Raw genomic sequence first — 12,098 nt, forward strand, 5'->3', positions numbered from 1 at the left:
CTCATATAAGCGTTGCCGACCACAGCGCCGTATTCTGGCTGTTTATATATTGCCTACTTGAATGCGTATGCCTATACCAGTTTCTTTGGCGCTTCAGCGTGTAAGCACCAGTTATAAAACTGAAGTGTTCTGTAGGAACCGTTAGTGCAAGTGCCTTACCAAAGTTGCCGGCGACAAAGTGTCGTAAGTTAGTGGTTCCCTACGGTGCTTGCACCATAGGTCGGTGGCCGGTGGCAGAGGTGCTTACTACGTGTGTAACCACTTCCGCTTAGGCGTACCTGCTTACCATGTGTGAGACCGTGCGACAGACGCTAATTGCTAAGTATGGCCGGACGCCACTCGCCGCCGCCATTGAAGTAGCCACGCGGGATTGCATATGTATGCGCGCCGGCCCGGCTGCAGCATACCGTGACTTGACAGGCCTGCGAAGCAGAGGCCATAATGTCTGTAGCACGGCGACGCCGTGTGTGGACGTGCGTGTCGTAGGCACAGCTTCCTGGGATTAGCTCCGCCGCATCGCACCACGACAGGCGGAAGGCGGTGCTTCTGTTCTGCAGGCGGCGCTTCCACAAGATGAGTTTTCTCTGTTTGCGCATGCGCTTACGTTTCCAACAGCGCAATCATCCACGCGTATTTGTGAATGCTTTATTTGTTCGACCTGGCGGACATGCGTCATAGGCCATTGCCTCACCATTGCGGTGGAAGTCTGTTCCGTTGTTTACTACACGATAAGCAACTGGCGCCACGTTTGTTTCGTTGTGTAGAGTGTGGAGGTTCTGTTTTAAGGCGATTTCGGTGCAGTGCTGTCTGTTGACTACAAACAGAGCACGCTGAAATTTATGGTTGATCACAGACAAGGAGACGTCATGTGAAACACAGTTTCTAAGGATTGCTTGAATAAAAATGCTAAATGAAATGCTCTGAGCTGGAACTATTAGCTTCAATTGGCGAGGAGTAAAAATCTGTGATATTACTCTAAAGCATAAGGTAAGTCTCCAAGTAGGAAAACAAAGAACAAGAAGAAGAAGCCTACAAAATTTATGAAAAGTGCGGGTGAAAGCTTTGGACCATCATTCAGACTGCGACGGTTTAATAGCAGAACAACTGAGGATCCTGATATCAGAACAAAATGATGAGACCGGAGGAGCTTCTCAACAAACTACTAGAAACTAAAATGAAGGACATTGAGCTTGTCAAAAATGAAAATTTGGAAAACACGATTTCCTTCCTAGTACATTGAGGTGGTCAACGAGTTTCCCGAATTTGTCGACTCAGCGGATGTTTATTTACAATCTCTTTAGAGTGAAGCTGTGTAAACAACTATTTTAAAGAATGACGTACAAATGAAGTACTGAAAGCTGATTAAGCTTCACGTAACAACTAAGAGGCTCCCCTTAGTATTAGTCACTGTAATGCTTATTTTATAAATGCTGAATAAACAGCTGAGGTTGGTACAGAAGTCGCCTGTTATCATCCCCAATCGCAGCAGAAATTGCTTTACGAGTAAAGGTATCTTGCGTAGAAACATATAAATTTTCCGTTTCCTAAGAAGAAAATCGAAATCTTGCTGTGACTTCCTGCTGAAATTAGCAAACATAATACCCCCATTGTTTTGTACTTCTAACATCAGAAGATCAAGCCAACCTGCAAAACGATTTAGAAAAAAATATCTGAATGGTGCGAAAAGTTGACCCTAAATAATGAAAAGTGTGAGCTCATCCACATGAGCTCTAAAAGGAACTCGTTAAACTTCGGTTACACGATAAATCAGTCTAATCTAAAAGCCGTAAATTCAACTAAATACCTATGTATTACAGTTACGAACAACTTAAATTGGAAGGAACACATAGAAAATGTTGTGGGGAAGGCTTACCAAAGACTGCGTTTTATTCAAATGGCTCAAATGGCTCTGAGCACTATGGGACTTAACATCTATGGTCATCAGTCCCCTAGAACTTAGAACTACTTAAACCTAACTAACCTAAGGACATCACACAACACCCAGTCATCACGAGGCAGAGAAAATCCCTGACCCCACCGGGAATCGAACCCGGGAACCCGGCTGCGTTTTATTGAGAAAATGTAACAGACCTACTAAGGAGACTGCCTACACTACGCTTGTCCGTCCCCTTTTAGAATACTGCTGCGCGGTGTGGGATCCTTACCAGATAGGACTGTCGGAGTACATCCAAAAAGTTCAAAGAAAGGCTGCGCGTTTTGTATTATCGCCAAATATGGGACAGAGTGTCACAGAAATTATACAGGATTTGGGCTGGAAACCATTAAAACAAAGGCGTTTTTCGTTGTGACGGAATCTTCTCACGAAATTCCAATCAGCAACTTTCTCCTCCGAATGCGAATTTTTTTTTTTTTTTTTTTTTTTTTTTTTTTACACCGACCTGCATAGGGAGGAACGATCACCACGATAAAATAAGGGAAATCAGAGCTCGTACGGAAAGATATAGATGTTCATTCTTTCCGGGCTTTACGATATTGGAATAATAGAGAGTTGTGAAGGTGGTTCGATGAATCCTCTGCCAGGCACTTAAATGTGATTTGCAGAGTATCCATGTAGATGTAGATGTAACATGTACATGATGCCATTCCTGAGAGTCGTCACACTAATTGACTCTTGTGTGTCCACAGATATTTGTTTGCAATGTTTGGCTGGAGTCAGCTAAAACAACCACTGATACTCGCATCTTTCATGCGATGCCCAATGTCGACAGAAAACATCGCCTTCTTTCCCGGTGCAAACAAAATTGTTTTTCAAGCGGAGTTTTACGTGCACTTCGTTGGAGCGGTCTCATATTAGTCCAGTGCTATATTTGTTTTAACAACATGTATTAACAGGGACAGTAAAACATGAAGAATAACCAATAGTGCAGCAGCGACAACACCGCGCTGGCTCGCGATTACTGCGACCGCCATGCATGCAGCGCTGTTAATACGTGTCAATAAAACGACGGGAACGCTCTATAAGATGGGCATGCAAAAATTTCGTTTTAAAAAGTCACGCTTTCCGTCGACATGAAAGACGGAATGAGCAGTATTTGTTGGGCTCTAACCTAGATGCATATGGCAAAGGCGAAATTGCAAACATCTCGCGGAACACCGTAGAAAATGTGCGTTGCGTCTCTTATGAGGGACACCTTGTATAGTACGTGTGATGCTGGATGCTGTTTTACCTAGACCTCTTTGTGTTTTCTTTTTCTGTTGCTTTTTTAATGTAGTGCATTTCTTGCGGACAACAAAATGGGTGCACAGCAGACTGCTTGAGCAGTGAGGTAAACGAATGGGTATGGGAACGCACTTCGGTTCAAATGGCTCTGAGCACTATGGGACTTAACATCTTAGGTCATCAGCCCCCTAGAACTTAGAACTACTTAAACCTAACTAACCTAAGGACATCACACACATCCATGCCCGAGGCAGGATTCGAACCTGCGACCGTAGCAATCCTGCGGCTCCGGACTGAGCGCCGAGAACTCTAGACCACCGCGGCCGGCTGAACGCACTTCGACTCCGTAGTGTTCTTACCTATTAATTTTGCATATGCGTTTTTGTTCCGAAGCCTCTGCGCTAGCCCAAAAGGAAAGAAGCATCGTGTGTACAGGGTGGTCCATTGATAGTGACTGGGCCAAATATCTCACGAAATAAGCATCAACGAAAAAAACTAGAAGGAAACTTGTATAGCGTGAAGGGGGGTATCAGATGGCGCTATGGTTGGCCCGCTAGATGCCGCTGCCATAGGTCAAACGGATATCAACTGCGTTTTTTAAAACAGGAACCCCCATTTTTAGTAAATATTCGTGTAGTACGTAGCGAAATATGAATGTTTCAGTTGGACCACTTTTTTCGCTTTGTGATAGATGGCGCTGTAATAGACATATGGAATGGTGCAATCGATGTTGATGTAGCATTCTCAACACCGACGTTTTTGATATTCCCGATTCTCGCGCAATTTGTCTGCTATTGATGTGCAGATTAGCCGCGACAGCAGCTAAAACACCTTCTTGGTCATCATCATTTGTTGCAGGTCGTGGTTGACGTTTCACATGTGGCTGAACACTTCCTGTTTCCTCAAATAACGTAACTATGTGGCGAACGGTCCGGACACTTTGATGATGTCGTCCAGGATACCGAGGAGCGTACATAGCACATGCCCGTTTGGCATTTTGATCACAACAGCCATACATCAACACTATATCGACCTTTTCCCAAATTTGTAAACGGTCCATTTTAACACGGGTAATGTATCACGAAGCAAATACCGTCCGCACTGGAGGAATGTTACGTGATACCACATACTTATACGTTTGTGCCAATTAGAGCGCCATCTATCACAAAGCGAAAAAAGTAGTCGAACTAAAACATTCATATTTATTTACGTACTACACGAATATGTAATAAAAATGGGGGTTCATATTTTTAAAAAAACGCAGTTGATATTCGTTGACGTATGACATCGCCATCTAGCTGGCCAACCATAGCGCCATCTGGTTTCCCCCTTAAAGCTAGTCAAGTTTCGTTCTTTGTAGTTTCTCGGTTTGACGCTTATTTCGTGAGATATTTGGCCCGGTCATGATCAGTGGACCACCCTGTATATACATCTAGTCCTATGTTCGGCCACTTAAAAGTCAAACATTTTTGTATGTCAGTAATCACCTTGTCTCACGTTTATTTTTGCTGTTATCCTGCTTTTTGTTTCTCTCTGAAGAAATGTGCAGAGGTCAGCCAATTAATTATCACCAGTGTCCACTGTCAGAGGGAATACCTTCTGGTTGCTGTCCGTGCATGTGACACGGTAAGGAAAGTATATAAGCGGATCAGAAACGAAAGGGAATCATTCTAGCGACTTACTGGGAAATTTGTTGACAAAAGGCAGACTGATATGGCCCAACACATGGGAATGTCTCGGAAGTGGCCGACTTGGTAGGCAGTTCATGTGCTGCTACCGTGAAGATCCATAGGAAACACATACGATACGATATTGGAATGCCTGAATTATTCCGATTACGATGCATTTGCCAGACCGTGACTCGAACCCGGATTTTCCGTCTATCGCGAGCGCTCGCCTTACCATTTGGCTATCCGTGCACGACTCACAGCCACACCCAAACTATCATCAGTTCTACAGCTGATGGTAGTCCTTATTTGCAACGACGAATACATTTACTGTAACTATGGGAAGCTGTTTCGTCCACAGCTCACTACAGAAAAGTGGAGGTCGGAGACTTGCGCTCTCTGTAAAGCGGAATAGGCGCCGACCCGGGGGAGATATGACGACATGTACAGTGCTGCGGCAGGCACAATAGTTTCGGAGCACACCGTCCAGCGCTCGTTGTTCAACATAGGACTCTCCAGCGGACGACCCCTACTTTTTCCCATGTTGACTCGACTACATGATGAATTACGATTGCAGTGGTCACGGGATCATCAGGATTGGACAGTGGATCAAACCGCCTGGTCGGATGATTCTCGCTGCACCAGGTCGATGACTGGGTCCAGATATGCGATCATCCAAGAGATCGGCTGCTCGAATCATGAACCGCGCCAAGGACACAGGCGGATTGGTACGGTATTAAGATACTCCCCATTACGCTTTCCATGGCACCTGTTTTATAGATACCATGACACCCGTGGGCTATGAAAATTATTGTGGACCGCTTATATCCTTTCATGCTTGATGTTTTCCCTCGACTGCGTTGTCATTTTCGAGTATGATAACTATTAGTGTCACAAGGCCAGAATTGATTTTAGGGGCAAGATAACGAATTCGCGTTGATGTCTTGTTGACCAAACTCACCTATTGTGAACTCCACGAAGCACATCCTCGATGCTCCCTGGCTCAGTTCTGCGCCACCAAACTGCTGGCGCGTTATTTCGGCTCTCTCTAAGCACTATGGAACTTAACAAATGGTTCAAATGGCTCTGAGCACTATGGGACTTAACAGCTGAGGTCATCAGTCCCCTAGAACTTAGAACTACTTAAACCTAACTAACCTAAGGACATCACACACATCCATGCCCGAGGTAGGATTCGAACCTGCGACCGTAGGAGCAGTACGGTTCCGGACTGAAGCGCCTAGAACCGCTCGGCCACAGCGGCCGGCGTTATTTCGGTAACTTTGTGATTTACGAGTATACATTTAGTCCCAAAAACCTCTGGAAATCACGCAAAACAGTGTTAAAAGCTACAAATAAAGATTTATGATAGAAACTGTAAGTAGTAAACCAGCAGCGTCCATTGTGGAATTTGGATCTATAGTTCAATGCCTCAGTCATTAATACATTTGAATCCATTATTTGGAAAAGGTTCCTTGTCCCAGAAAGTAAGTTATACAGGGGATAAAAAAAAACTGTTTTACTTCACGAGAGGTTCAAGTATGGTGTCGTGAAGTTACTATGTAGCAACTAGCTGTGTGATGAAAGAATATACACCTTTACAACGTACTTTAGACATCAATCGTGGTCAGTAATCCAGTTTGAATGTACAGTATGACCCTTTTTCGAGCACTATAATGTTGATGAGGTAGCCAGATTGTATTATCTATAGTGTCTCATTGTGTAGAGACACAAAACGCGTGGGTGTTTTCAGCTCGTTACTAAATGCAAATAAGTAGGAGGCCGAGTTGATAGGAGCTGAAGGAGTCCAGGTTGCAATAATATGCGGTACGGCACACTGTTAGAGAGAAGGATTATTATTCAAGAAACACATAGTACAATGAAATTTACTTATCTTCAGTAGTTTGTAGGACTGCAGCTACGGCTGTAACTAACACAGCATATTTTAGGGACTAAGCTTGAGGGGTCCTCCTCATAGAATCGATGCAAACTGGCTGAGGGCCGATTATGAAAATGCGTCTGCCTAGGTTGAAATCTAACTAAGAAGTGGACGAGGCACATTCCAGTTCCGTCGGGCTGCACAGCCCGCTAGAGTGCGCTGTGCTCTGCAGACGACGGGCTGCCAACCTTGTGTTGGCGCGGCGTTGTAGTAGTATCTGTGGCAATCATACTACATTATCCACATTCATTATAGCGAGAAAAGAGTATGTTATTAGCATAAAGGCTTATGTATAACGCACCCAAAACGTCACAATCAAAACTCAGCAAAGCAGACAATGGCGGGTATGCTTTATGTTTTTCGCGCCCATCATGTCCTGGCCACTGGCAGCTACCAATATCAAATGGCTTCTGCTCGTCCAGTATGTGTTGTAGAATAATTACAACATCATCTAGCTTTTTATTTATTCGAACAGCTCTATTATACGGTAATTTATCTGGACATGGCACCTTTTCTAATTCAATATATATCTAACGAGCAGTTCTGTTGATGGGACATGGCCCCTTGTTGCACCAAACGATGCATACAGATATAAAGATCAGTAGTTTGCAAACATGTAATTTGAAATAAAAGTGGACATGACCCCTTTTCCAGTTTTATCTGGGACAACATATCAATTGTCAATGGCATCTGAGTTTTAGCCTACAACGTATACATGTCTGATTGTTGTGTGTTTCAGCACTTCGACTGCCGGAACCACATCCGGGTGATCCAACCGATGGACGGCGTAGGCAGCCGCCTCTACGTGTGTGGAACCAACGCACACAGCCCCAGGGACTGGATCATACACGTAAGGCGTTTGTCATACTCAGCAGTGAGCATGGCAGCTGTTACTGGTAGTTTTGTGTGTCATCAGTCCTCTGGTTTTATGCCGTCCACCACGAATTCCTTTGCCAACCTGTTTGTCACAGAGTAGCACTCTTACCCAACACATTCCACTTTTGTACGATATGTTCCAATCTTTGTCATCCACTACAGTATTAACCCTCTACAGCTCCCTTAGGAACCACGGAAGCCTGATGTTTTAAAAGATCTCCTATCACCTGTCCCCCTTTCGAACACGTTCCTCTCCTCGCTGATTATGTGGAAAACATTATTTCTTTTCTTATCAGTAACCCGATTTTCCGCGTCTTTCCTCAGGACCTTCACTCAGATCCTTTGTTCTCTTCTCTTCCATTTTTACCACATTCCATTCACTACTATGCTCCTGACATACATTCTGAGGAACTTCTACTTTATAAGTAGGTATAGGAGGTGTAATTTCGAGTTTTAGTTACTGTAATCGTAAATTCAAGCAGACTGTAGCGCAGTCGTTAGGCGTGTGTACAGGTTAATTCATACATTCTTTGCGTGTTTCCCTTGAATTATCTAGGCATGGACTCGTGTTTCAGTAACTTTTGTTCAACATCGATTGGAATGGACAGGGACTGTGATTGCTGTGTTTGGATGAGGGCTGAGTTGGCATCCCTTCGTTCACAGCTGCAGGCGGCGCTGACTTCGATCGCGCAGCTTGAGGCTGTTGCCAATGGGCACCACTGTGGGGAGCCGGACTTGGGTATCACGGGGATGTCAACCACGTCCCGCCTGTCCCCAGATCAGTCTGCCACTGTGGTTGCCCCTGTTGCTGCCCGCAGTGGGGCTGAGCCCTCGCCTGTGGTTGATTGGGAGGTCGTTCCAAGGCGTGGCAGGCAGCGAAAGACGTCCCCGGACGCTGATCAGAAAGCCTCCCCGGTGCGTCTGTCAGACAGGTTTCAGGTACTGTCTCTACCTGAGCCAGATGCAGCTGCCTGCCCTGTTAAAGAGGATGATTCTCAGCCTTCAAGATCCGGGCAATCGCAGAGGGTGGGCTTATTGGTAGTTGGGAGCATCAATGTTAGGCGTGTAATGGGGCCCCTTAGGGATATGGCGGCTAAAGAGGGGAAGAAATCCAGTGTGCACTCCGTGTGCTTTCCGGGTGGAGTCATTCCTGATGTGGAAAGGGTCCTTCCGGGTGCCATGATTAGCACACGTGCAGCCAGCTGCAGCTGGTGGCATATGTCGGCACTGGTGACGTGTGTCGCTTTCGATCTGGATTCCATCGGCTATCTGATTTGGTGAAGGCTGCCGGTCTTGCTCACGAGATGAAAGCAGAGCTCACCATCTGCAGCATCGTTGACAGAACCGCCTGCGGACCTTTCGTGCAGAGCCGGGTGGAGGGTCTGAATCAGAGGCTCAGACGGTTTTGCGACTGTGTTGGCTGCAGATTCCTTGACTTGCGCCATAGGGTGGTGGGGTTTCGGGTTCTGCTGAATAGGTCAGGAGTTCACTACACTCAGCTCGCGGCTACACGGGTAGCGGAGGCTGTGTGGCGTGGACTGGGCGGTTTTTTAGGTTAGAAGGCCTCGGGAAAGTACGGGGTGGGCTGCAATCTCAAAGGGTGCGTGGCCAATACAGGACGTGCTTGGATCAAGGAACAGTCGGAATTGTAGTTGTAAATAGTTGTAGTAGTGCTGAGAAAGCCCCTGAGCTACAAATGCTAACAGAAAGCACAGAAGCTGAAATCGTTATAGGTACAGAAAGCTGCCTAAAGCCTGAAATAAGTTCTGCAGAAATTTTTACGAAGTCTCAGACGGTGTTCAGGAAAGATAGATTAGGCAGAATTGGTGGTGGAGTGTTTGTGTCTGTCAGTAGTGGTTTATCTTGTAGTGAAGTCGAAGTAGATACTCCGTGCGAATTGGTATGGGTGGAGGTTATACTTAACAGCCGAACTAAATTAATAATTGACTCCTTCTACCGACCCCCAGACTCCGATGATATAGTTGCTGAACAGTTCAGAGAAAATTTGAGTCTCGTAACAAATAAATACCCCACTCATACGGTTATAGTTGGTGGGGACTTCAACCTTCCCTCGATATGTTGGCAAAAACACTTGTTCAAAACCGGTGGTAGACAGAAAACATCTTCCGAGATTGTCCTAAATGCTTTGTCCGAAAATTATTTCGAGCAGTTAGTCCACGAACTCACGCGAATTGTAAATGGTTGCGAAAACACACTTGACCTCTTAGCCACAAACAATCCAGAGCTAATAGAGAGCATCATGACTGATACAGGGATTAGTAATCACAAGGTCGTTGTAGCTAGGCTCAATACCGTTTCTTCAAAATCCACCAGAAACAAACGCAAAATAATGTTATTTAAAAAAAGCGGATAAAGTGTCACTAGAAGCCTTCCTAAGAGACAATCTCCATTCCTTCCGAACTGACTATGCAAATGTAGACGATATGTGGCAAAGATTCATAGATATAGTAGCAACAGCAATTGAGAGCTTCAATCCTCATAAATTGGTAAGAGATGGAACTGATCCCACATGGTACACAAAACAGGTCAGGACGCTGTTCAGAAGAACACGAAATCCCGAAGATTGGCTAAAATTAGCAGACGCGCGAAATTTGGCACGGACTTCAATGCGAGGTGTCTTTAATAGGTTCCTCAACGAAACATTGTCTCGAAATTTGGTAGAAAATCCGAAGAAATTCTGGTCGTATGTAAAGTACACAAGCGGCAAGACGCAGTCAATAACTTTGCTGCGCAGTGCCGATGGTACTGTTACCGACGACTGTGCCGCTAATACGGAGTTATTGAACGCAGTTTTCCGAAATTCCTTCAGCAGGGAAGCCGAATAGAATATTCCAGAATTTGAATCATGAACAGATGCTAGCATGAGTTTCTTAGAAGTAGATACCTTAGGGGTTGCGTAGCAACTCAAATCGCTTGATACGGGCAAGTCTTCAGGTCTAGATTGTATACCGATTAGGTTCCTTTCGGATTACGCTGATACAATAGCTCCCTACTTAGCTATCATATACAACCGCTCACTCACCGATAGATCTGTACCTACAGATTTCAAAATTGCGCAGGTGGCACCAGTGTTTAAGAAGGGTAGTAGGAGTAATCCATCGAACTACAGACGTATATCATTGACGTCGGTTTGCAGTAGGGTTTTGGAGCATATACTGTGTTCGAACATTATGAATCACGTCGAAGGGAACGATCTATTGATACGTAATCAGCATGGTTTCAGAAAACATCGTTCTTCTGCAACGCAGCTAGCTCTTTATTCGCACGTAGTAATGGCCGCTGTCGACAGGGAATCTCAAGCTGATTCCGTATTTCTAGATTTCCGGAAAGGTTTTGACACCGTTCCTTACAAGCGACTTCTAATCAAGCTGCGGGCCTATGGGGTATCGTCTCAGTTGTGCGAGTGCATTCGTGATTTCCTGTCAGGAAGGTCGCAGTTCGTAGTAATAGACGGCAAATCATCGAGTAAAACTGAAGTGACATCGGGTGTTCCCCAGGTAAGCGTCCTGGGACCTCTGCTGTTCCTGATCTATATAAATGACCTGGGTGACAATCTGAGCAGTTCTCTTAGGTTGTTCGCAGATGATGCTGTAATTTACCGTCTAGTAAGGTCATCCGAAGACCAGTATCAGTTGCAAAGCGATTTAGAAAAGTTTGCTGTATGGTGTGGCAGGTAGCAGTTGACGCTAAATAACGAAAAGTGTGAGGTGATCCACATGAGTTCCAAAAAAATTCCGTTGGAACTCCATTACTCGATAAATAGTACAATTCTCAAGGCTGTCAATTCAACTAAGTACCAGGGTGTTAAAAATACGAACAATTGTACTTGGAAAGACCACATAGATAATATTGTGGGGAAGGCGAGCCAAAGGTTGCGTTTGATTGGCAGGACAGTTAGAAGATGCAACAAGTCCACTAAAGAGACAGCTTACACTACACTCGTTCGTCCTCTGTTAGAATATTGCTGCGCGGTGTGGGATCCTTACCAGGTGGGATTGACGGAGGACATCAAAAGGGTGCAAAAGAGGGCATCTCGTTCTGTATTATCACGTAATAGGGGAGAGAGTGTGGCAGATATGATACGCGAGTTGGGATGGAAGTCATTAAAACAATGACGTATTTCGTCGCGGCGAGATCTATTTACGAAATTTCAGTCACCAACTTTCTCTTCCGAATGCGAAAATAGTTTGTTGAGCCCAACCTACATAGGTAGGAATGATCGTCAAAATAAAATAAGAGAAATCAGAGCTCGAACAGAAAGGTTTTGGTGTTCGTTTTTCCCGCGCGCTGTTCAGTCACCAAGTTTCTCTTCCGAATTCGAAAATAGTTTGTTGAGCCCAACCTACATAGGTAGGAATGATCATCAAAATAAAATAAGAGAAATCAGAGCTCGAACAGAAAGGTTTAGGTGTTC

The 12,098-nt window shown here is 44.9% G+C and overlaps 1 protein-coding gene across 1 annotated transcript in view; it reads left to right on the forward strand.

Annotated features, from left to right (window-relative positions):
• Window positions 1–12,098, forward strand: part of LOC124805421 (semaphorin-2A-like) — a 1,298,470-nt gene that overhangs the window by 891,507 nt on the left and 394,865 nt on the right. Inside the window, exon 5 of the mRNA XM_047265983.1 lies at window positions 7,527–7,637. Within this exon, the coding sequence (XP_047121939.1) occupies window positions 7,527–7,637 (111 nt within the window). The remainder of the gene's footprint in view (window positions 1–7,526; window positions 7,638–12,098) is intronic.

Source organism: Schistocerca piceifrons, chromosome 7 (genome assembly GCF_021461385.2).
Source record: "Schistocerca piceifrons isolate TAMUIC-IGC-003096 chromosome 7, iqSchPice1.1, whole genome shotgun sequence".
NCBI classification, from domain to species: domain Eukaryota; kingdom Metazoa; phylum Arthropoda; class Insecta; order Orthoptera; family Acrididae; genus Schistocerca; species Schistocerca piceifrons.